Source organism: Fimicolochytrium jonesii (assembly GCF_025526975.1).
Source record: "Fimicolochytrium jonesii strain JEL569 chromosome Unknown EV422scaffold_2, whole genome shotgun sequence".
NCBI lineage: Eukaryota > Fungi > Chytridiomycota > Chytridiomycetes > Spizellomycetales > Powellomycetaceae > Fimicolochytrium > Fimicolochytrium jonesii.
This window is the reverse complement of record NW_026515669.1, coordinates 1,212,645-1,234,979: the sequence shown is the minus strand read 5'-3', so window position 1 is coordinate 1,234,979 and position 22,335 is coordinate 1,212,645. Positions and strand designations below refer to the sequence as shown.

The following is a 22,335-nucleotide window of genomic DNA, read 5'->3' as shown; positions in this document are numbered from 1 at the left end:
GATGCGGCCATATTGGGGGCATTGATCCATAACGCGCGGGCGGCTTTGTCTCACCGTGATGACTGCCGTGATGATGGTCATCATCAGTCACGCTGCTCCTTAATTATTAACATTAGAGAGTCTGATGAGAAGGGCGCGTTCGGCTCAATTCAATTCGGCAATTGCGTGGGAGTTCCGCCGGATAAGAACTCGCCATGGACCTTCGTGGACAAGCCTATCGCAAACGGGTGGATCCAAACAACGCTCTCTCACGACGATGTTGAAGAGACTGACGGCTTGCTTCACCACTTCGGCCCCACAACAAAACACAAGGGGTCCTAAAACAACCACCGGCGCTGCCACGAACAACGACAAGCCATCTTCAGCTCACCCTCGCTCATCGTCCGAAGTCACAATGTGTATGCACAACCACACCGCGGGCGGTGCCGGCAGCGGAAACACAGGCGAGAGGGAGATCTTGCCCGCTACCGTCAAGCCTTCCCACTACAAGGTCGAGATCACCCCCGACCTCGTCTCCTTTGAGTTTGCCGGTGTCGTCGACATTACGTGAGTTGCAATTCCTTCCTTCAAGTCCCACATGATCTATGGTCGCTTCTCTTCGTGCGGTTCTCATCGCAAACGCTGACTCCTTGAACCTCTTTTAACCGGGACATAGGCTCGATGTCAAGGAGAAGATTGACAAGATTGTCTGCAATGCCAATGAGCTGACTTTCAAGTCTGCTTCCGTGACCTCTGTTCACATGAAGACTGAGAACACGTAAGTTTGCCGATGTGCGGACGCCCTAGGTGTTCCATTTCGTACATACAGCAGGCGCGTTGAATTCTGACCATTTCGTTCAAACAATAGGCAAAAGGCGACCAAGATCAACGTTGATGAGAAGGCGGAGACCGTCACCTTCGAATTCGCCACTGCTATCGAGGCTGGAGCGACCGCCACTCTTCACGTCGAATACACTGGTATCCATAACGACAAGATGGCCGGTTTCTACCGCTCTTCTTACACTGCGGACAACGGAGAGAAGAAGCACATGGTTGTCTCCCAGTTTGAGGCTACGGACTGTCGTCGTGCTTTGCCTTCTTGGGATGAGCCCAACCTCAAGGCCACTTTTGACGTTATCTTGAATGTCGAGAAGAACTTGACCGCGCTCTCGAACATGAACCAAACGGAAGAGAAGATTGTGGAGATCAACGGCAAGGAGAAGAAGGCCGTTCACTTCGCCACTACTCCTATCATGAGCACTTACGTGAGTTCAGGCCGGAACATGGGTACCAGTCCAGAGCAATGCCCTGATCTTCTCTACTCCACAGCTTCTCGCTTTCGCTGTTGGCGATCTCGAGTACATTGAGGCTACCGCTACCCCCAAATCTCCTGCTGACGCCAAGCCTCTGGTATGCCGTGTCTACACCCTCCCCGGACACAAGCACAAGGGTCACTTTGCCCTCGAAGTTTGCGCACGCACCCTCGAGTTCTTCTCGGAATACTTCGATATTGCTTACCCACTGCCCAAGATGGACCTCATTGCCATCCCCGACTTCAGTGCTGGCGCTATGGAGAACTGGGGTCTGGTCACTTACAGGGAGATCCTGCTTTTGTACGACGAGAAGTTGACCAGCGCTGGAACTAAGCAGCAAATCACCTACGTCGTTGGACACGAGCTTGCCCACCAATGGTTTGGAAACCTGGTCACAATGGACTGGTGGTCCGAGTTGTGGTTGAACGAGGGTTTCGCCACCTTCGTCGGATGGATGGCCACCGACAACCTCTTCCCAGAATGGAAGGTGTGGACTCAGTTCTTGGTTGACGACTACGCCTCCGGCAAGTCCCTCGACGCTCTGCGAAGCAGTCACCCCATTGATGTCGATGTCAACAGCCCTGCCGAGATTTCCAACATCTTCGATGCCATCTCCTACTGCAAGGGTGCCTCGGTCATCCGGATGTTGAACGCTTACCTGTCCACCGAGACCTTCAAGAAGGGTATTCGTGACTACTTGAAGAAGCACCAGCTTTCTAATGCCACCACTGGAGACCTGTGGGCGGCTCTTCATGCCGCCTCTGGTCGCGATGTCGCGTCGTTCATGCATCCATGGACCCGCGACGTCGGCTACCCCTTGGTTCACGTTGTAGGCGAGTCCTTCGACGAAGCCAAGGGCGAAGTTACCCTCAAGCTCAAGCAGAGCCGGTTCTTGTCTTCCGGCGATCTCTCTGCCGCTGAGGACAAGGAAGGCACCGTTTGGTGGATCCCGTTGTTGATCACCACCCACTTGAGCTCCCGCAAACCCACCGAGCACATCCTGGCCGAGAAGGAGGCTGTCATCACTTTCCCGTACTCCAAGGCGGACGGTGCTTTCTGGAAGCTTAACTACGACACCACTGGTTTCTACCGTGTGCGTCTGAACGAGGAGCAGCTGCGCCACCTCGGGGCTGTCATCAAGAAAACCCCCGACGCTCTCACCACGGAGGACAAGTTGGGTGTCCTGTCTGATGCCTTTGCTCTTGCGCTCTCTGGTCAAGGAAGCACCCTTGGAGCGTTGGAACTTCTGAAGAGCTTCGAAGCCGAAGACAATTACATGTGAGATTGGCCTTCCTCACGCTGTTCGAACGAAGAACAGATTTCCAACCTCTCCCTCATTGCCAGTGTCCTCAAGGAAGTTGCGTCCCGCATTGACTCCGTCCTCGCGGCCTGGTACAAGGAACCCGAAGAAGTGGTCAAGGGTCTCAAGGCCATCAAGCGCGCCATCTTTGCTCCCAAATTCAAGACTCTTGGTCTGGACTACCCTGCCAAGGAGGATCACTTGACCGCCATGAAGAGGACTCTCGTCATTGAGAGCGCTGCTCGTGCCGGAGACAAAGAGTGGGTATTCACGGTTGTTCCCAGAAATTGCCCTATTAATGGGAATCCTAATCGTTTTTCCCTTGCAGTGTAATTGCCGCCCTGCAAGAGCGTTTCAAGCGTTTCATTGGTGGTGACGAGTCTGCTCTCCCGCCAAACATCCGCGGCATCGCGTACGAGATCGTCCTATACCACTCCACCCAGCCCGCCGAGGACTTTGAATCCGTCCTCAACATCTACAAGAAAGCCGAAGCGCCCGACCAGCGCCTCTACGCCCTCCGCGCCCTCGGCTCCACCAGCGACGAGAAGCTCGTCGACCGTCTCCTGAACGAGATCCTCCTCGACACCGAGCTCGTCCGCTCCAACGAGGCCTACGTACCCCTCAGGTACCTCGCCTCCAACAACCCCAACCCACACACCGTCCGCCCCAAGCTGTGGCAATTCGCGACCACCAAGTGGGACGCGGTCCTTTACCCCCGCTACAAGCCCACCATCTCCCTCCTCGGCCACATGTTTGTTGCCTGCTTCGTCTCGCAAGTTGGTGACGGCGTCGCGCAGATTGTCGAGGACTGGATCGCTGGAAAGGAGCTGAAGGACGAGAAGGCACGTGAGAAGCGCGTCGAGGAGGTTAAGTCCATCAAGCGACCTGTCGACCAGGGTCTTGAGAGTGTTCGTGACAAGAGCGCCTGGGTTAAGAGGGATGGGCAGAAGGTTGCTGCTTGGGTTAAGGAGTCGGGTGTGGCCACGGCTTGAAATGGTTGATACGTGCTGATTTGGATGTGACATTGCTTTTATGTATGTAGTTCCATCTCGCGCTGGAAGAGTTCTGTATGTAGATTCCTGCAGCGTAGATCCTCATTCCCATAGCCCTCTTTGCATAGCTCTCATGTCTGTTCTGATGTACTGTAGATGCTCGCTCATGGTACAATGAATGTCTTGCATCTGCTATATCCTTTGGCCTCACGCTTTGTTCTCGGCATATCAGGCTGACAGTCGTATGAATTTTTGCCGAGGGCAGCCCTTCCTCCGTCCAAAGCATGCACACATCCATAAGCAATATGTCATCAAATCCCTGCAGGCGACGGCCGGTCGTCCTTTCTTCTGATGTATTGCTGGAAATATCTTGATTAGTTGTCTATGGAAGCCTACATTTTTTGATGATAATACACTCCGGGAGTGTATCCCACCGGGGTCTACGGTACATACGCCGTGATGTTCTATGATCTAGTTGAGGGTTTCTGGTGGAAAGCGAACGTCGGCGGCCGTAGGCAGAAGGCTCCCTCGGTGATTTACCAGCATCGGCTTGCAAGCAGCGCCTATTCTCTCGCCTCCGTCCTCTCCGCCTCAACCCGATCGTCCCACACCAACGCCATCATCCACACATCAAACACACCCCTCTCCTTCCTATACCCCGCCGCCCTTTGAATCCCCTCCCTCACAAACCCACACTTCTCCAAAACCCTCCTCGACCCTTCATTCCCCTCAAACACCGCCGCCTCCACCCTCACCACGTCCCCCTGCGTCGCCCTCACACTCTCCACCACCCACGCCGCCACCGCCGTCGCGATCCCTTGGCCCCAGTACTCTTCACCGAGCCAGTACCCGATCTCTGCCGTCCGGGCGCGGTAATCGCCCAGGAGGGTAAACCCGCCAGCCCCACCCAATTGCCCATCAATCTCAACCGCGTATGAGAAATGCCGTTGGCGAGGTACAGCCGGCCCCGTATCCTCCGGCGATGTTTTGAGCCGGTTGGCAGCGACCCAGAATTCGGCGTCGGCGAGTGTGTAGGGGTGCGGGAACATGGTGGTGAGGTTGCGGGCGATGTTGGGGTTGTTGGCGATTTGCAGGAGGCGCGGTTCGTCGCCGGGTTGAAAATGGCGGATGGTGATGCGCGGGGAGATGCGGGCGGGGAGGAGGGCGTCCATTGAGGACATTTTTGGGGAGCTGTGGCGTGGGTAATGGGGATGTGGATCACGGGGGGTTGGGATGAACGGACTATGCGTTCAACGTTGGAGGGTCGACTGGGTCGGAGGTTTGAGGAACGTGAGGAACGGCCGCCTCGTTTATATATGGGAGCTTGGGCTCTCAGACGGTTGTTTTGAACGCGTCAGACAACTCATAAGAATCATACGCGTCGTAAACGCCTCTGCAGACTCGAGATCAATCCAAATCGAACAAGAAGTAAGATATACTTGATTGGGTAACGGGAGTTTGCGATGACCGGGGAAGTCCTCCTCTTTGTATACGGAACGCTCACCAAACTCGTCAGACAATGAGACAATGATAATACGTCCCGATGTATGTACCTCCAAAAGGGGCTGCAAGAGCAAGCCAGCAGGACGGGCGATAGGTGAAAGGATGCAAAAGGACACTGATTACCGGCGCTTGAGTGCGCCGTCGACCGGTTTCATGTCTCCTGCAACAAGCGTTGAGCTCTCTTCACTTTCCGTCCATCCAGTCTGGCGGTCTTCGGTTCACACGCAAGAAAGTAAAGGAATCTGATTTGGGATAAACCTATGAAACACCTTGATACAGAAACACAAATACAAGACAATGGGAGAATGTCCTGCCGTACAATCCCCTCCCCGTGATCGAAGAAGTCCAGACTACATGACAGGGCGGTCTCCGCTCGTGCCTCGTGCGACACACAAACCGGTATAATCAGAGTAACTTGGCTTCTGCGACACATTGTCCCTATCCACCAACTACAACCCTTCATTTCTTGGCGATCTTGATGAAGGTGTTGATCATTTCGCTACTGTGCTTGGGTTGGTCGTAGGGAACCTGGTCATCGGAAGAGAGGACTGTGAGTGCCGGGGAAGACAATCGCCAAAAATGTACTGAACATATTGAGCTTACCATGTGACCAGCCTCGTACACGCGAAGGAAGGTGAAACCATCGTGGGTCCTGATCTCACCAGCCTGCTTTCCAGACGACTTGGAAATCCAAGGAATGTCCTTGGCCTTCTGGAACTCCTCGGCGCCATCCCACTCCAACGCGAGAGCCCAATCCTTGTTTCCGATCCAGTTACAAATGAAGTCGGCATCACCGGCGTAGATCAGGACCTTGATACCCTTGGCGAGCAAAGGAGGGATCACGCGGACGAAAGGACGCATCCAGTCGCCAGCCATCATGAAACGCATGTTGATGTTCTGCTTGCATCCTTCGAATTGCCTGTCGACCTGAAGGATTTCCTGGATGTCGGGCCGGTTGAGGTAGGACTCAATGTCCGTAAGGATGGAGTAGCAAAGAGGGTTGCTGGGGTCGCACTTGTGACGAATGTCGTAGATGTTGAGGCCAGTCTTCTGGAAGGGCTGGATCATGGCGTTGTTGCAGTAAATCGCTCCGGGAACGCAAGTAAGAGCGGTGTTGTACTTGTAACACGAGTTGATGAGGGACTTGCAGGTTGGCCATTTGGAACGCATGCTTTCGATGTCGGATTCGTCCAAGATAGGGCCGTCTAAATCACAGAAAGAAGGTAAGAAGGAATCCAGCGGGAAATAAGAAAGAACAGTTTTTGCTCACATTTGTCATCAGCGGCCATGTCAGCGTACGCCTCGTATTGGTTCAAGGGCTGGATAGAAGCGCAAGATGCTTGTTAGGTCAGATAATGGACGTCTTGGAGAATGGCACCCCTTCCACTTACGTCGGTCAAACCGTTGCCGATAGCCAATCCTTTGAGCTTGATTTCCAATTTCTCAGTTTTCTTGCCCTTGCCCTTTAAACCCTCGTTCTCCTCAGCGATCTTGGCGCCGATGGCCGGGACGTAGTGTCCAGCGTAAGATTCACCAGTCACGTGGAAGTCGAGGTCCTTGTACTTGTTGTACTTGGACAGGAATAGTTGGAGGAAAGCGTAGACCTATCGACGAAGAATGAGATCAACGTTGATGACGATGCTCGACAAAATGAAGGACAGGATGAATGAGAATAGATTGAACTTCTTACATCGTCGGCGGCATCAATCGTGTTGGTCACTTCGTCTCCACCATCCGTGTAAGAGAAGCCAACATTGATCGGTTGATCCAGGAAAACCAAATTGGCCTCGTTGTTCCAGGAATCGGGGTTGTTTGTGGTGCCATTGCCTCCAGTATCCACTCGGCATGGGCCAAGCTCCATGAAGAGACCGGTCATAGATGAGCATCCTGGACCGCCGTTCAACCACAAAACAAAGGGATCCTTGGCAGGATCACGACGCGACTCGAAGAACCAGAAGAAGAACTGTGATGATACAGCAAAAAAGGATGTCAGTTGATGCCCAGAGAAGGGAAAGCGATGTGACTGACAGTGACATGCGAACTTACGTGCTTGTCATCGGACTTTCCAGCGACGTCAACGTAGCCGACATACTAAGAATGCGAAATAGGAGGGAGGTAACCATTCAATATTTTGTAGCTCCCAAATACCTCTGTCATGCACCATTCGCAAGCTCTAATCCATACCTGCTTCACGTCAGGGTCACAAAGGCGAACCTCCTCCTTCACGCGAAGGGTGTAGTTGGGAAACTCCGCAAGGGTATGGATGTTCCACGCATTCACAGTGTCCTGGCCAGGGCGATCCAGTGCGAGCTGGGAGCCAGACGAGAACTGCTTGTGGAACAGATGCTTCCAGTTGGACGGGAGAGCAGTGACGAGCGAGGCCGTCGCCAACGTGATCAACGCGGCGAACCTCATCTCGGAGTTATGAGTTTGAGTTTAAGGAAAAGTGAAGATGAGGAAGGGGGCGGTAAAGCGTGACGACCCTGGGTGGTCGGTAATGAGTGGAAGTGATGGAGCGGGAGGAAGATTCCGATGGTACAGTTGGGGGGATGGTGTTCCGCCCAGGTCTGTTTATATGTGCAAGCCTTGGCAATTGGGGGAAGTCCCTCAGCAACACCCAGTGCCGATGGTCATGACTCAACCGGGCGCCCCCTGTTCGTCCCCAGACTCCCCACCCCCACCCATGAAGGGGGAAGGGGCGAGCGTCATCGCCGGTAATAAGGTGAGATGTTCAGACGCGTCGCTGGTGCGACCGACGACGACGACGCTTTATAAAGGGATCCACGTGACCTTCCCGGTGGTCACGTGGCTGCACGGATAAAAGTCACTTTCTCGGCGTCTTTCGGACTACTCGCGCTCTGCCGGACGGTTTCTCGCACTGCAGTCAAATTCTGAAGGATCTATTCCCACGGATTCCGTACAGTGTAATTCCACCAAAGGACCAGCAGCAACCTTACTCTCAGTACGATATCGTTGATGATGGCGTACAGCGGTAGCTCGGCCGCCGTCTCTTCCCAAGCGGTTGGCGGCGGTGCAGGTGTCCCACCACCTCCTCCTGGCCCGCCCGGTCGCGGTCGATCTCCCTCAGGCAGACGCTCGCTTTCTCCACGAGGAGGCCCCGGTCGTCGTTCGGTTTCTCCTCCCCGCGGCGGCCGGCCCGCCCCGCCTGCTGATTATTACGACTCCCGCGCTCCAGCACCTTACGACGGTCCTCGCGGTGGATCTTACGATCACCACGGCAGCTACGGCCCGCCTCGCGGTGGTCCTCCCAGCTATGGCGGAGGCTACGATCGTGGTTACGATGACAGAGGTCCCTATCCTCCTCGCGGCGGAGGTGGTTACGGCGGTGGTGGCGGCTATGGTGGCCCTCCTCCTCCTCGTTACGGAGGCGGCGGTTACGGCGGCCCACCCGGTCGTTACGGAGGCGGCGGTGGCTACGGAGGTGGTTACGGGCGCCGTAGCCCCCCACCCAGGAGGCGATATGAAGTCATCAAGTAAGGATCCTTCTCAGTTCAAGGTTTCTGAGCCGAGCGTTTTACTCACGTTACCGGGTGTTCTGCAGAGGCAATGAAGAGGAGAGGCTCACCAGTACGTGCTTGTATGTCGGTAACCTGCCGTACAACTTCCGGGAAGAAGATGGTACGTCTGATTGGCAAACGCGATAGCCTCAGCTCTGTCAGCAAACGTCATATCAACCAATCTCTCCAGTCCAAGACCTCTTCGACCGTTATGGTCGCTTGGTTTCCGTCTCGGTTCCACAGGACCGTTTCACCGGGCGAAACAAAGGGTGAGAAACTTTTTAGCTCCATTACGCATATGCGTGCCGGTTGCTGATCATTCCACAACCGCAGGTTTGCTTTTGTCACCTATGAAGACCGCCGTGACGCTGAAGATGCAAAGAATAAGTAAGCACTTTCGATCTTAGAAAGCAATATCTAAACATCGTCGCTAATTTTCCTCATTTTGTTCTCACGAATCAGATACGACACCACTCAGGTCGAAGGTCGCCGTCTGAAAATCGACTGGGACATCGGTCAGAACAAGAAAGACCAGATCAAAAATGTTTCCCGCCCACCACGCGAAAACGGACCGGACGGTGCTCCCCCTGCTGGTGACGACTTTGGCCGGGACCGTGCTCGTTCTCCCCCGCCGTCGGCTGGTAATCCCTAATGCACGCTTTCCGCTGCGCAGAATCTACTGTACTCACTTACTGTTTGCGTTGTAGGCCGAAGATCTCCCCAGTACAGCCCTTACAGGAAACGATCTCCCAGCCCTTACTCTTCGGCGCGTCATCCTTGAAGTCTAACTTCATGAACGGGACTTCCGTTGGGGGTCATAAACGTACAGAAATGCGTAGCACCCTTGGATGATATGGAACGTGGATACCCCTCGACGGTCCTGCCTCCGGGTCAGGAGCGGAAAGTGGAAATGGAAATAGTATGGAGGAGATTTTCTTTTTGTGGAATACTTTGGAGGAAGTTTGGAATCCTGTGGAATCTCGAGAGGAATGTTTCGAGAAGAGTTTGGAATACTTTGGAGAAGAGTTTGGAAGGCGTGTTTATTGTACAACAGTTGTTATAAAGATCGATCGTCGAAGAGTATGGAACCGCGCGATTGGATTAGCTCGGGGCGGCGTCAACCCGGGGCCGCAGCGGAATGTTGACATGTGCAAAGAAAAGAGTCGATTTATCGTCGAGCGGACGGGCATTATTTGAGATTGCGAAACGTGCATGTGGATTGGGGAGGTCGATCCTGGATAGAATACCCATGGGGAATATTCATTATCGCTGCGTGAGGAATCGCTAAAGAGGATGAATTCCTGTCGTGACGAAGAAGAAACCCATGTCAGGAGACGGCTCGGAAGAGGAGTCCAGGAGTCGGTTCGGACGAGGAGTCCAGGCACGCCAGAGATACCGCGCCCGCGCAACTAGAGCAGTTCGAGTGTCCCTCTGGGAGAACAGGGGCACTATATGGGGCATTTGAAGGGGGGAGCGGAGAGGAGTTGAGGTATGTAATGACTTGATACAACACAGACTGTTACTGCTAACCGCCTCCATGGTGAACCCTTGCTGAACGTCTCGCAAGCGATTCTGTCGGTCAACCTTTCTGGAAGCATGGAAGGGTGTGGCAGACTCTTGTATTCGTTCTCTTTGGAACCCAATGTATGACATTCATGCAATACAATTTCATGTACAGATGCATCACATCGACTTCAATCAGTTTCTCATTCTCTGTTTACGTTGTCCAAAAAATCACCCGATTTGGTTGAATTGCGGTGGAAGTCACACGGATGGATTGAGTGCTTTCTCAGTTGTGCAATGCAAGGTAGTCCCCAAGTCACCAAAAACCGACCATCGGATTACCAAAATGTCCATGGAATAGGTGTTTGCCAAAAAAGAATAGTCCGGCTGGCGGATTTTCAGCGACTGCATCGGCGGTGTAACCCGGCCGGTCTGCCGTCGCAGGGAATCTACGAAAACCCGCGATACTCAACACAAAGGGGGGACATCTGGATCATCCCGGAACCCCTCAGGCACCTCTGGCGGGGCTACTGTGAAGTTCCGGTCGTAGATCCCATTCCAAGCGACGCCCGCTCCAGCTTTCTTTGCATTCTCCTCCACAATCTTGGTATAATCCACCTTCTTCGCCACGTTCCCACTAAGCAACAACTTCTCCCCAACCCTCTTCGTCTCCTCCCTTTCCCTCTCAACCCTCTTCCGTCGCTCCTCCTTCTCCCTCTCCACCGCCTCCCTCCTTCTCAACTCCACGATATCCCCCACAGCAGACTTCTTCGCCATCGTGACAGCCAACCACCCAGACACCGTGCTCCGCTCGCAAATCACATTCGCGGTCTCCACCTCCTCGTCCATCACCAGCTGCAGTACTTTGCCCTTGACGGTGACCCGCACCCACGTCGGATGCACGTCGACGTCGATGAGGGAGGTATCGAGGAATTTGGAGAGCTCGACGTGGAGGGTGACGGTTGTGGGGGTGGTGGAGAAGTGGTAGGTCCATTTGCCTTGGTTTTTTTGGAGGACGCGGCCGTCGGGGGCTGTGAGGACCGGTGGGGTGGGTGGGGTGGTGGTGGTGGTTGCGATTGCGGTGCCTTTCATTTCGGCGAGGTCGCGGGCGGCTTCGAGGCGGGTGGCGGGGGTGTGTGGTACGGGCTCGTTTTGGAATTTCCAGCGCTTCTTCTCTAGTCTGCAAATCAAAAGTCACCCGGGTGTTGGAGTTCCTATGTGAATGTCATTTCTCGTTTGAGCCTGCAAGACTTACGCGTCTTCTGTGGTTTCGACCACCTCTTCGCTGGCTCCCACCATTCCCTTCCCATGGCTTTCCGGCAATTCCTTCACATCCTCGACCTTTGATTTCGAGGATTGAGCATGCCCGGTCGTTGGTGCGGCATTGATCTGCTGATCAGGCGCCTCCTCCACCTTCTTCACTTCGGAAGTACCCGACGCATCAACCCCCTCAGACTCAGCTTTGGAGCCCTCAGACTCAGCTTTGGAGCCGCTTCGTTCACGTACGAACCGCGCTCTGATCTCCTCAAACACCTGCGCGGCCTCTATCCTCTCTGTTCGAGTGATCTCACGTCCATCTAACATCTGGAGAAAAATGTCAGGTACGCGCTCGTCTTCATTCAGGCTAGCGTATGGGGTCGCCATGCGGCTCTCTTTCGCACCTGTAGTTGTGGCAGAGCTGTGATGACAAACTCCCGATAACCTTCTTTCTTCGCGCATGGGTTGCCCATAAGATGTCTACAAGTTTTTCAAGAACATCAATAAAGACTGCGCTGCGATTTCGGTTGCTTCCAACGCAAAATCCGCGTACAGCTCTCGCAAATGTTCATTCCCCTGCAACGACTCCACATCCAACGGATCTTCCACAAAATTCACCGTCAGATCCAATTTCTCCAACGATTCGCATCCTTCCAGATTCTCAATTTTGGACACGTTGTTGAGCGCAAGTTGCAGGTATTTCAGTTCTTTCAACTTATGCACATTCTCTGTCGGAGAGCCGGAGTTCAACTTGCGCGTTCTTCGATGGCAATGCAACGAGCCGCGCAGGCCTTACCAATCTTGGAGATCTGGTTATTCTGCAGAAACAAGATTTCCAAATGACGACAATATAGATCGAGGTTCTCAATCTTCTCAATATCGTATTGATGTAGCGTTACTTCCCGCAGAGAGGAGAGTTCGCCGTCGTTGTGTTCTGCGCGCTTCCGCAGGAGGGCTTTATCGACTAGGTATTTTGCGGATAATCAGTTAGTTTTCCGAACGCTTTTAGGGAGGGGGTTGAAAGAAGCTTACTTCTCTGGACCATGGTTTCGTGCAGCGCCCGCTTTTCTGTTGTTTTAGAAACGTAACTTGCGTGCCAACAGAGGTGGGAAGCTGGGGAAGCAGCGTGAGAAGTACCAAAACGCGTCAAGAGCTTCTCATCGCCATCTTCTGGTTTTCACCTCTTCGGGCATCCTCATCTATCGCCAAGAACGAAGAAAATGTCAACCCTACGGACCCTCGCCTCCCTCCCAGACGACGTCTTATACCTGTTGCAAAATCATCTCTCCATCAGAAACCACAGGACCCCTGCAGACGGGAACAGTTTGCCCACGAGTGAACCGGGCTCGGCGTCGCCTTCGGACGATAAACCTAGAAGAGTGGGAAGATCTCCGCGCGGTTGAGTTCGCCTTTATTACGATAAACCATCCAGATGAGGGCACGCAGTACGGAGAAACAGGATTCGGTCTGACCAGTCAAAACCTGGATCTCTCCAACGCAGACACTTGGGACCTGTTTACGCACGCTTTTCAGGAGTTACATTGGCTTCAAACTGGTGATGGAGGCCAAAGCGGCGGGAAAGATGGAAATTGATCCAGACAATGTGTTCGGCTTTTCCGGTGGGCGCAGACAACAACGGAAACGGATGTTCTTTCTACTTCCGGAAGGACGCGTACGAAGCCGCCAATGCTCAGCTGCGATTGATGAGCGACAGGCGCTGCTTCGATGGGATCGATACGGACGCAGTGCTGGAATCTATGATTCGAGATCTGGAGCAGAACTGCAAGGTCAACCGGTTCCCGAATGGAGAGTTCCAGGAGATTCTGCTGGAACTGACAGTGGTCTTGGCAAGCCAAATCAAGTGGCACTACCGGAGTTAATGTTCGCGGATAGCTCGGACGCTCGGAGCGACCTCGAGGAGCGCTTTCCAGGCGCTTTGAGTTCGGCAATGCGGTCGGCACGGATTGTTGTGAATGGAGCGTCGGAAAACCTACATTCGCACTATGAGCCATTAAACTTTGTACAGAAGACCTTCGGCTCGCCATCCGTCGTGTACTTACTATTACCGAGAACAGCACTTGGCAGATCAAATCCGCACTATTCTTTCTCCGGCAAAGAGGAACGACATGCGCATTAAGCTACAACGACGAATCCCGCTACCTACGGACACTGGATTGTGATGGCGAGCGACTGATTCAGACGAAGAGTGAGGATGATGATGACCTGAACATTAATGAGAAGGGGCTGAAGAGAATGATGGACAAGCTGGAAATTGAGGAAGAGTTTGGATGGGAGAATGGGCAGTTGTTTGCGGAGTTGCTGTGGGCGATTGCGCTGTGTTTTGAAAGTCGTCCCGACCAATGTTATAGTGAAAGTAATGAAGGCAGGACTACAATAATCCGTATTGGTAAAACAAAGATATACAAAGATATTTTGCACCACGCTCTCGTTCTTTCGCCTCCGCTTGATGTTTGCCATACTTTCATTATGCAGCGAGAAGACGCACAGCGAAGCCGTCCTGCAAGGCATGTGGATGGGAACGCGTCAAAAGCGTCAAATGGCGCTGTCCTGCTCGTGTGGCCCAGCGTCTGGCCGCTGCACTTTCCCACAGTGCTTTCGGAGTTCCCGCCCCCCAACATCCCACAAAGCATTCAGAGGCGTTGATACCAACTATGGTAAACGCAATACGGCACTTTTCCCTGGCCTGGCTGTTTGCCGTCGCATTGCTGTAAGTACTCGCCATAACGTTGCTCTTGGTCTGGCTGAAGATCACCTTGGAGTATTTGCTGACAGTCCGACTGTACAATAGCCTGGTGGGAAATGTGCAGGCCGGGCGACCGCTTTCCGGTCAGATTATCTCCAACCAGATTCTTTCAGGTGTGTAGGGCAGTTTGTCTGCTGACGCAGTGGTATTTTGTCCAAGTGATACGGCATGACAACCTAACCCTCGGCCTGACAGACATATCAGCCCTCGGACCAAATACGAAAGTTACGATAGATGGAGGCCTGTTGACAACATATGTGACCCTGGACGGGAGCTTCTCATTGTATGTGGAGAGGATATGAAACACCCTTTTGGCCTTATGGGAGGGACGAGGGATTCTAACGGATATGCGGGCTTCAACAGTGCAGACGTCCCGGAAGGCAATCATATCCTCCGGGTTGTCTCGCATCTCTACTCGTTTGACCAGGTGCATGTCCAGTGTGCATTAATAAGTCGTAGCGTGCACAAGGTCCGTCTAACGCTAGGAATTCCATGAAAGGTCCGAGTCGTAGTCTCGTCGAACGGCATTATGGCCTACGTATCCCCAGCCGGCACAGATTGGAAGCGGCCAGGCCCACCATTGTTGACTCCCCTCTCCCTACCGGCCAGGGGAAAGTACGACTTCTTTGTGGTGAGTTGATATGTCGTTGATTATTCTGTTGGGGAAATGGTATACTGAATCGTTTTGTTGGCGACTTTCTAGCCTCGTGAGGCATTCAACTTCATGTCCCTCCTTTCAAATCCTATGCTTTTGATGTCGGGAGTATCCATGCTGCTGGTGTTCGTTCTGCCAAAGTTGTCGGCGGCTGGTGCAGATATAGCAGCGGCTGATGCGGCGGCGCAGGTAAGACTCATCCTATCCGTTCATATCGTATGGAAATGCGACATCCTTACTGAATCTCTTTACCTGCATCTGTAGGAACCCGTGGAACCGACTCCGCAGCTCGAGTTGCCTGACATCAGTCAAGGACTTGCTAACTTCTTCGCCCCCAAGACGCCGGCCAAGAAGTGATCATCCGCAATTGTCGCTATTTCTGAGTGCTCATAATACCATTACATACACCGCATACTCTCCGAAGTATGCCGATGTCCCATCATGCATCTCCATAGGGCGTATCCTCAATCGGGAACCATGTCACATGTGCAGTGGCTCAGGTGTCGGCACAAATGCACGCATCCTTCAAGACCCCAGTGTTTAACGAGCTTCTCGTTCCTCCACGCGGAACAGAAGTATATCATGAATATGTACAAGAAAATACAGGTGGGATTCGCGGCGAGACCGGCCAGCTCAAAAGCCTCCCCGCCCCAACTTCGGCTTCCAATTGACCGGATGCGTTTCTGGCGTCTGTATTGAAAGGAGATTATCAGAACACGTGCGGACAAACTAAAGCCAACTTCAGTGCAGGAGAGGGGGCAGAACTCACCGCATTCTCATCCTCCTTCCAAATCTTGATCGTCTTATCGGCTTCACCGGTGATCAAACGTGACCCCGTTTTGTCAAAGGTAGAGCAGAAGATACCCGCTTCGCTCTCCAGCGACCCCGGCTGGACCAGCGACTCGGCCGTTTGGAAGTTGTACCCGGTTTTGTAGTCCCAGAAGTACATTGAGCCGTTGTCACCTAAGGGTCACACAATAAGTGAGCTGCTTTGACGTAGCATGTGAAGCCCGTGTGCAACTACGAACGCACCTCCTGAGAAGAGCACACCATCCCGGTTACAAGCCATCGTATTCACAATGGCATTGTGCCCCTCCAGATTCTGCATGAACTGTCCCTCTGGGCATTTCCATTGCTTGATGTTATCCGGACTTGCACTCGCAAATGTAAACTCGCTCGGGTTCACGGCGAGCGCCCTCACGGCTTTCTTATGGTGTGTGAGTGTCGTCATGGTCTTCCCTGCAGCCAAATCCCATAGCCTCACGGTGGAGTCCATGGAGGCACTGATGATTTGCGGATCCGCCTCTTGGCATTTCACGTCTGATACTGTCGATTCATGCCCTGTCAAGCCGAAAATTTGTGCTTTGGTTCGCATGTCCCACACCTATGTTGAAATCTGGATGAGCATTTGCCTGATGTTCGCTCTCATCAATCGGTCGATGACCTTACCCGAGCACAAGAATCTCGGCCACCAGTGACCATGATGTCCAGCGTCGGGTGCAGGTCCAGGGTATACACGCCACTCAAATGGCCATGGTAATGCCGGATAACCTTGTTGTACTCTAAATCCCAGCATTTGACCATCTTGTCCTCCCCTGCCGAGAATAAATAAGGATGCCTCGGAGACACGGCAAGACCTCGCACAGCCGAAATGTGGCCGGTTAACGTCAGTTTCAGCGTTCCCGACGCAAGATCCCAAATCTAAATCCAGGCGTTCGTCAGTCCTCCTGCGTACGGAATGCAGCCAAGAAGGATCCATCTCGAAGCGCACCTTAATGACCCGGTCTCCTGCCCCTGTCGCGAACCACTCATTTCCAGGTTCCACCGCCACGGATCGTACCCAACCCAGATGCCCTGCGATGACCTGCAAACCATCGACCACAATGTCAAACGTCCGCTCTTTTCCCACGAAGGAAGATCCGCCCCAGAACCTACGCGCATGAGCTTCCATGGTGCATGCCATTTCGGTTTCGGAACCTTCCGTGGTTCTCTTATGCGCACAAGCGCCGATGCAGATTCGGCAGGGTATGTCTGCGATATTGGCTTCGATTGACTCCGTAATGTCAGCGCCCCTGATGCGCCATTCGCCCCCTTCCTGTATACCCAAGAGCGAGATATGGCCCGTAAGCCAAACAAATCTGCATCGTTTATATCGCGACCAACCAATTCCCCATACCGTTGATCCTGATTCGTAGTAACTGCTTCAATGAGGTCTTGTACCGCTGTATCTGACGCTTCCGAAATCCCTGCCCCTTTGGCTTTCGCTTGTGATGCCCCTGCAGCTGCTGCCCGTGTCGCCGTCGCTTTGGATTCCTCCACTACCGCCTTTGGTAAATCCTTCACCTGCTCCCACTCATCCACAATCTTTGACGCTAGCTTAATCCTCTGGCTAAAGTATATGAGCCTTTAGTACCTTCCTAGGGTTTCTTCCTAGCAGATCACCGTTCTTACCTTGGAGGATCTACAGGCGCAGGCAGTCCGAAGTTGGCAATGAAAATGTCGTGAGTGCGCTTGATGGAAGCTTTCACGAGCTCTTCGAGTTGTGGAGGCTGCTGTGCGGCCTCTACAGCGGCCCCTCCGCTTGCTCCCTGTCCGTTCGAATGTGCCATTTTCTAGATATAAACTGCAGGATGTCGAATTGGTTTCGACAAGGGGAGGTCCAGCCGCGATTTCATTCCCGTCCAAGTTTAATAAGTATGGGATGGATTCACGTGATACTCAACAGAAAGAGTTGCAGATAAATCAGCTTAATGATCTCACTTGATCAGGTGACCGGAGAAACATCCAAATTGGTACGCTCTTGTGATGTCACCATGATGGGGCCGCGTGCAGCGCCCCGATCATACACCTGACGACGAAGGGACCCCACTACAAAGGGACAAGAGGGCGTTTATTTATTTTGATCTCGTCGAGTCGTAATTACTGGCGGGATTTCCGGCACCCTGCACCTGGTGCTGATACCGACGGTTCTGACAGTAAGGCGCGCCGTCAATTTGGTGTTAACATTCGCACCACGGTAAATTCGAATCTTGTCGCATGCAGATCGAACAGGCGAACATGGATTATGCCAGCTTTGAAACACATATGAATTGGACGCTTTCGGAGGGGAAACGACGAACTCACTAAAGTCCTACACGGAAATCTACGTTATATCACACTCCCGTCCAATACTCTCAAGCAAACAGTACGCTTAAGGCAGTTCTACGAACAATGCAATCGGAACAGGTGGCACTCAGAGCATAAACCACTTCACGCGTCCATCGGCAGTTGCCACCCACACTTCGCCCTTACCCTTTTCTCCCTGAACAACGAACGTGCGGGTAGTCATTGCGGGGTCCACAATATCGAGCTTGGCGAGCGCGGTGCCACTGTCGCCATCCTTTCAACTGAAAAGCTTTACGTCCTCCATCAAAAAGAGCAGATGTTTCCCGTTTGCTGTCAAGTCAATGAGGGGTGCTTGAGTCAGAGTCGGATTGAAGCGCCAGTCATATGTGACATCACTTCGGTAATGCTCGTAGATTTACACCTCACGCGGGAAGGCCAAGGCAATGAATACCGGAGCATCCGCGCTCGTTACCCCCCCGGCAATATGAACAAGGCGCGTATCGAGACATGTGTTGCCAAGTCTCCCTCGAGGTCGAACTCCAGCAGGAACGTTGAAGTCCCGACATCCAATATTTGCGGCAAGACGGAGGACGATCCTTCGAACGATAGGTGACTGGTACGGATATACATTCCACCATGAATAGTAAACCGACGGGAAATGGTTGGAACTTGCACCGAAACCCCGACTGGTGGGAATGGATTATTTGTCGTTATCCTCACACGGCATATGTTTCTGGTTGTCCCGGTATACATAACACAGTTCTAGAGCGTCGGTGACCAGCGCCGAGTGCACAGCTTTGTTGAAAGGTCTTCTTTGTCGTAGATGATATCGTCACTTCGAAGATTGCGCATCCATTCGGTCCAGCGCCAGCAACATCGTACCCCTCACGGCCAACAACACAATCTTCCCGAGTGCCCGAATGCGAGACGATATCCGAGGGCAAAGCAACCCAACCCAAGACAAGAGCTAACCGTTGGACAAACACGTAAATATCTTGTGCGGTGTAAAAGTACCAGAAAATTGGTGTGACGAGGGCATAACGTGTCAAACCAGTTCCCGCTGCCGCATGATGTCCTGATATCTTGAGCAGGACTCGACTGACCGCCGATGGGGTTTGGAATTGCGGTCTTTGCGAGAGAAGGCGTTGGTCCAGCGACAAGAGCGTTGATTTCGTAGTGGCGCTGAAAATAGTGTTTAGGTTTGACCGAATAAACCTTATTCCATTTTTGCACGAGTGGGGCTTGACCTGGATGGAAACTCAAGCCATTTAGTAGAAAAAAATCTCACGCAGAAAGCGTCTGCACTCCCGAACTCCAATCCCTTCTCTTCGAATATTTTCTGTGGGACTACATATATAGGGCCAGACCAAGTCCCACGCGCTGCATACGGGACATATTCGCCGTGCGGCCTGCCGCCGGCCGCGGAAGACGCTCGCGGGCTGCATCGAGGACTGTGGGTCACTGACAGGTCGCCACGGGGCGGGTCTTCGTACAGGACGTAGCACTGAATTAACCTGTGAAGTGGAAGTCCGCTATGTTCCATCAACACTGCATGCAGGCAAGACAGAGAGGTTGGTTGAAATTGACAATTGAAATACAGAGAGGTTGAGTGAAATCGACACTTGTTGCCGAATTACTAAAGGACACCGGGATTCAGTTGGTCCCGCCTTCTCGGTTGTTCCTGGGTGCTCTTACGGGCATAATGCTACGATAAGTCCCGGCGTTAAGCGTGTGTGACCATAACACCTCAGACAGTCAGGGATCAAGTTACGGATCTTATCGTTGCGTTTGTGTGCTGATGGAGAAGTTGATGAAACGCGAAGCGAATTTTCCATTAATTCATGTTCTAAATCCAAGTGTGGGTGTAACACCCAAGTTGGCCCCTTGGGGTAAATTGCGGCGCGTCACCATGCGCGCTACGCGAAAAGCCACAAAGGAACTGCCAGTGCTGGAACGGTGTCAGGAAGCCTCTCGCAACGCTCAAGGTCAGAGGCTGGCCGACCCCTGCCCCCGCTGTCCCCTTCTGATCTCATCACTTGGGCGTTCTGGGCATTGGGCGTCGTTCTCCCTGTCTCTGCTGATGATGAATCCATGTCAAGGGGCGTCGCTGCCAAAACTTTCGTGGCGTGGGGGGCATAAGCCCGCAAGCCGCGATAGCAGTCAAGATTGTTTGTTTACGCGTGATTTCCCCCCCCCCCGTCTCACAAAAGTCAGCGAGTGTCTCACAGCGGCGGGTGATCCCACAACGGCGATCGGCGTCCTCCCCTCTGCTCCCACTTCAGCTGTGGGCATGCATTATAGATATAAAAGACGGGCGACATCCCGCACGGCCGCGACCTTTAGCGACATTTAGCGTTGATCGTTCGTCGCAAAGGCAACCTCATACCTTACTGCATCACATAGCTTCAACCTCGACCGTTCTAGCGCTCCAACCATGTCCCAAGAACAGGACCTTCGCGACCTTGCGAAAGCGCAAGCGGTCAGCCAAAAGACCCTCCACGAGTTCAACCCGAACGAGGCCACTCCGACGTATAGCAAGGATGACAAGATGGATCAAGCCGTCCATATTCCCGAGAACGAGGGCTTCTTTGGGCACTTTCCTCACATCAGTGGAATTATTCCCGTTGCTGCCTGGTGCGTTTGTTGACTAACTGCTCTCGCCGTGCGCATGGACATCACATACTGATCTGACCCGTACAATAGGCTCATTGTCATGAACGAGTTCTGCGAACGATTCGCGTACTACGGCGCATCCAACACCTTCCAAAACTACGTGAGCAAGGGCCCAACGGCTCCTGTGCCTATTGATGGCTCCAGTGACACAGTCCCCGGTGCATTAGGCCGCGGCCAAAGCACGGCCACAGCTCTCAGCAACTACTTCACCTTCTTCACGTATCTCACTCCCCTCATCGGCGCCATCTGTGCCGACCAATACCTCGGCAAATTCCGGACGATCGTGTCATTCAGTATCATCTACCTGGTCGGATGGCTTTTCCTGATGGCCACGTCCGTGCCAACCGGCTACGATGAGGCGGTGCCTAGGTTCTCCGGGTTTGCCTTCCCAGGTTACGTGATTGCTATCACCGTTATTGGACTGGGTGCCGGTGGTATCAAGTCCGTAGTCTCTCCGATGTGTGCCGATCAAGTGCCTACCGAGCCTTACGTAGTTGAGAAGAAGGGAAAGAAATACGTTGTCGACCCCGATTTGACCGTGCAGCACTTGTACAACTGGTTCTACTGGGCTATCAACATCGGCGCCTTGCTCGGCCAAACCATCTGCGTCTTCTTGGAGCGTGAGGCTTTCTGGAAAGCATACCTCCTCCCATCCTGCATGTTCCTCTTGTCCATCTGCGTCTTCGTGTCCGGCCGCAAGCGCTACATCCACGTCGCTCCTCGCGGATCCGTGCTGCTCGAAGCCTGGAGGTGCATCAGGTACGCCTTTGTCCGCCGTCGGTCGCACCCTGGAGCTCGCCCTGTTCCGGCTGGCACCAACTTTGCATTCCTGGAGTACGCCAAACCCATCGAGGGTGAATCGCAAGCCGAAGGTTTGTATTTCTTGAAATTCCCATTCGATATGTAAAGATTTGACGCTAACCCCTCTTTCCGTTCACTAGCTTCTCGCCGGACATGGTCACCATCCTTCCCCGACGAACTGCGTGCTGGATTGAAGGCGTGCTCGATCTTCCCTCTCATGTCCTTCTACTGGTATGTCCTGTGAACCTTCGATCGGAACGAGCATCATGTTACACGACACTTACTGTAAACTCTCCTTCAGGATTTCCTACAACCAAATGTTGAACAACCTCATCTCGCAAGCCGGTGTTATGGACCGCCCCGGTTGGTTGAACAACGACTTGGTCAACATCCTCGACCCCCTTCTCCTCGTCCTCGTCATTCCCATCTTCGACTACTTGATCTACCCCGCTCTGTCTCGGAGGAATATGCACTTCGGATACATGCTGCGTATCACAATCGGATTCTTCCTCGGCGCGCTCGCCATGGTCGCGGCCGCCGTCATCCAAAACGCCATCTACAACAACGAGGAGAACTCGGTGACCGTCGCGTGGCAAATCATCCCGTACGCGCTGATCGCCCTTTCCGAGATCTTCGCCAGTATCGGATCCCTCGAGTACTCCTACACCCACGCGCCCAAGAACCTCAAGGCCGTCGTCAGCGCCTTGTCCTTGTTCCCCAACGCCGTTGCCTCCCTGATTGGAATCTTCATCTCCCCTCTCGCCGTGGACCCCCACCTTACCTGGTTGTACGCATCCGTTGCGATCGTCGCTTTCGTCGCCGGGTGCATCTTCTACGCTCTCTTCCGTCGTTTCGATGTCGAGGACAAGAAGGACCTTGCCAACAAGCGTCTTAACCAGGGAGGTCAGCCCGCGATCAGCGCCCAGTAAATAGCTGAGGGCGCTAACGAGGCCACTGGGGATTGGAAACGGT

At 53.3% G+C, this 22,335-nt stretch overlaps 8 protein-coding genes across 8 annotated transcripts; 4 read left to right on the top strand and 4 right to left on the bottom strand.

Annotated features, from left to right (window-relative positions):
• The first annotated feature begins 195 nt into the window (after positions 1–195).
• On the top strand, positions 196–3,830 carry EV422DRAFT_514939 (peptidase family M1-domain-containing protein). The gene is made up of 6 exons (XM_053069285.1): positions 196–546; positions 656–757; positions 848–1,244; positions 1,309–2,570; positions 2,637–2,852; positions 2,921–3,830. Exons 1-6 carry the CDS (start codon positions 257–259, stop codon positions 3,582–3,584), a joined length of 2,931 nt encoding a protein of 976 aa, XP_052929460.1. The 5' UTR covers positions 196–256; the 3' UTR covers positions 3,585–3,830.
• Positions 3,831–4,940, bottom strand: EV422DRAFT_514938 (acetyltransferase). The gene has a single exon (XM_053069284.1). The coding sequence runs from the start codon at positions 4,763–4,765 to the stop codon at positions 4,148–4,150; it is 618 nt and encodes a 205-aa protein (XP_052929459.1). The 5' UTR covers positions 4,766–4,940; the 3' UTR covers positions 3,831–4,147.
• Positions 4,941–5,232: 292 nt separating this feature from the next.
• EV422DRAFT_514936 (Alpha/Beta hydrolase protein) lies at positions 5,233–7,777 on the bottom strand. The gene is made up of 7 exons (XM_053069283.1): positions 7,272–7,777; positions 7,134–7,178; positions 6,778–7,050; positions 6,479–6,691; positions 6,358–6,406; positions 5,691–6,292; positions 5,233–5,615 (listed from the first exon to the last, which is right to left on the bottom strand). The coding sequence occupies exons 1-7, from the start codon at positions 7,500–7,502 to the stop codon at positions 5,547–5,549; spliced, it is 1,482 nt and encodes a 493-aa protein (XP_052929458.1). The 5' UTR covers positions 7,503–7,777; the 3' UTR covers positions 5,233–5,546.
• Positions 7,778–7,974: 197 nt separating this feature from the next.
• EV422DRAFT_514935 (uncharacterized protein) lies at positions 7,975–9,334 on the top strand. Its single transcript, XM_053069282.1, has 5 exons — positions 7,975–8,581; positions 8,650–8,726; positions 8,796–8,874; positions 8,939–8,992; positions 9,068–9,334. The coding sequence occupies exons 1-5, from the start codon at positions 8,064–8,066 to the stop codon at positions 9,255–9,257; spliced, it is 918 nt and encodes a 305-aa protein (XP_052929457.1). The 5' UTR covers positions 7,975–8,063; the 3' UTR covers positions 9,258–9,334.
• A 1,083-nt stretch (positions 9,335–10,417) lies between these two features.
• On the bottom strand, positions 10,418–12,495 carry EV422DRAFT_148800 (uncharacterized protein). The gene is made up of 6 exons (XM_053064868.1): positions 12,398–12,495; positions 12,162–12,329; positions 11,919–12,093; positions 11,770–11,845; positions 11,364–11,692; positions 10,418–11,288 (listed from the first exon to the last, which is right to left on the bottom strand). The coding sequence occupies exons 1-6, from the start codon at positions 12,408–12,410 to the stop codon at positions 10,577–10,579; spliced, it is 1,473 nt and encodes a 490-aa protein (XP_052929456.1). The 5' UTR covers positions 12,411–12,495; the 3' UTR covers positions 10,418–10,576.
• A 1,371-nt stretch (positions 12,496–13,866) lies between these two features.
• EV422DRAFT_617002 (uncharacterized protein) lies at positions 13,867–15,141 on the top strand (the record flags this gene model as incomplete). Its single annotated transcript, XM_053073988.1, has 7 exons — positions 13,867–14,093; positions 14,175–14,242; positions 14,325–14,412; positions 14,493–14,556; positions 14,629–14,760; positions 14,833–14,973; positions 15,049–15,141. The coding sequence occupies exons 1-7, from the start codon at positions 14,038–14,040 to the stop codon at positions 15,139–15,141; spliced, it is 642 nt and encodes a 213-aa protein (XP_052929455.1). The 5' UTR covers positions 13,867–14,037.
• A 91-nt stretch (positions 15,142–15,232) lies between these two features.
• Positions 15,233–17,441, bottom strand: EV422DRAFT_148733 (WD40-repeat-containing domain protein). The gene is made up of 8 exons (XM_053064867.1): positions 17,236–17,441; positions 16,961–17,173; positions 16,720–16,879; positions 16,556–16,648; positions 16,234–16,485; positions 15,817–16,168; positions 15,554–15,747; positions 15,233–15,474 (listed from the first exon to the last, which is right to left on the bottom strand). Exons 1-8 carry the CDS (start codon positions 17,391–17,393, stop codon positions 15,418–15,420), a joined length of 1,479 nt encoding a protein of 492 aa, XP_052929454.1. The 5' UTR covers positions 17,394–17,441; the 3' UTR covers positions 15,233–15,417.
• Positions 17,442–20,052: 2,611 nt separating this feature from the next.
• Positions 20,053–22,321, top strand: EV422DRAFT_148647 (peptide transporter PTR2-A). Its single transcript, XM_053064866.1, has 4 exons — positions 20,053–20,523; positions 20,593–21,434; positions 21,504–21,594; positions 21,665–22,321. The coding sequence occupies exons 1-4, from the start codon at positions 20,324–20,326 to the stop codon at positions 22,290–22,292; spliced, it is 1,761 nt and encodes a 586-aa protein (XP_052929453.1). The 5' UTR covers positions 20,053–20,323; the 3' UTR covers positions 22,293–22,321.
• Positions 22,322–22,335: the final 14 nt, after the last annotated feature.

What these genes read in the sequence shown, in the direction of transcription:
- EV422DRAFT_514939 (XM_053069285.1), top strand. Translation starts at nt 257, where the DNA reads ATGTTGAAGAGACTGACGGCTTGCTTCACCACTTCGGCCCCACAACAA. An exon ending in GCCGGTGTCGTCGACATTAC is followed by an intron (nt 547 to 655) that starts GTGAGTTGCAAT and finishes ACCGGGACATAG; the next exon opens with GCTCGATGTCAAGGAGAAGA. An exon ending in CTCCTATCATGAGCACTTAC is followed by an intron (nt 1,245 to 1,308) that starts GTGAGTTCAGGC and finishes TCTACTCCACAG; the next exon opens with CTTCTCGCTTTCGCTGTTGG.
- EV422DRAFT_514936 (XM_053069283.1), bottom strand. Translation starts at nt 7,502, where the DNA reads ATGAGGTTCGCCGCGTTGATCACGTTGGCGACGGCCTCGCTCGTCACT. An exon ending in GTGACCCTGACGTGAAGCAG is followed by an intron (nt 7,179 to 7,271) that starts GTATGGATTAGA and finishes TCGCATTCTTAG; the next exon opens with TATGTCGGCTACGTTGACGT. An exon ending in CGATTGATGCCGCCGACGAT is followed by an intron (nt 6,692 to 6,777) that starts GTAAGAAGTTCA and finishes CTTCGTCGATAG; the next exon opens with GTCTACGCTTTCCTCCAACT.
- EV422DRAFT_514935 (XM_053069282.1), top strand. Translation starts at nt 8,064, where the DNA reads ATGATGGCGTACAGCGGTAGCTCGGCCGCCGTCTCTTCCCAAGCGGTT. An exon ending in CAACTTCCGGGAAGAAGATG is followed by an intron (nt 8,727 to 8,795) that starts GTACGTCTGATT and finishes CAATCTCTCCAG; the next exon opens with TCCAAGACCTCTTCGACCGT. An exon ending in GCTGAAGATGCAAAGAATAA is followed by an intron (nt 8,993 to 9,067) that starts GTAAGCACTTTC and finishes CTCACGAATCAG; the next exon opens with ATACGACACCACTCAGGTCG.
- EV422DRAFT_148800 (XM_053064868.1), bottom strand. An exon ending in AATGAACATTTGCGAGAGCT is followed by an intron (nt 11,846 to 11,918) that starts GTACGCGGATTT and finishes AAAAACTTGTAG; the next exon opens with ACATCTTATGGGCAACCCAT. An exon ending in GTCGAAACCACAGAAGACGC is followed by an intron (nt 11,289 to 11,363) that starts GTAAGTCTTGCA and finishes TTTGATTTGCAG; the next exon opens with ACTAGAGAAGAAGCGCTGGA.
- EV422DRAFT_148647 (XM_053064866.1), top strand. Translation starts at nt 20,324, where the DNA reads ATGTCCCAAGAACAGGACCTTCGCGACCTTGCGAAAGCGCAAGCGGTC. An exon ending in ATTATTCCCGTTGCTGCCTG is followed by an intron (nt 20,524 to 20,592) that starts GTGCGTTTGTTG and finishes CCCGTACAATAG; the next exon opens with GCTCATTGTCATGAACGAGT. An exon ending in GGGTGAATCGCAAGCCGAAG is followed by an intron (nt 21,435 to 21,503) that starts GTTTGTATTTCT and finishes TCCGTTCACTAG; the next exon opens with CTTCTCGCCGGACATGGTCA.
- EV422DRAFT_514938 (XM_053069284.1), bottom strand. Translation starts at nt 4,765, where the DNA reads ATGTCCTCAATGGACGCCCTCCTCCCCGCCCGCATCTCCCCGCGCATC.
- EV422DRAFT_148733 (XM_053064867.1), bottom strand. Translation starts at nt 17,393, where the DNA reads ATGGCACATTCGAACGGACAGGGAGCAAGCGGAGGGGCCGCTGTAGAG. An exon ending in CACCATGGAAGCTCATGCGC is followed by an intron (nt 16,649 to 16,719) that starts GTAGGTTCTGGG and finishes GATGGTTTGCAG; the next exon opens with GTCATCGCAGGGCATCTGGG. An exon ending in GGAAGGAGGATGAGAATGCG is followed by an intron (nt 15,475 to 15,553) that starts GTGAGTTCTGCC and finishes CTTTCAATACAG; the next exon opens with ACGCCAGAAACGCATCCGGT.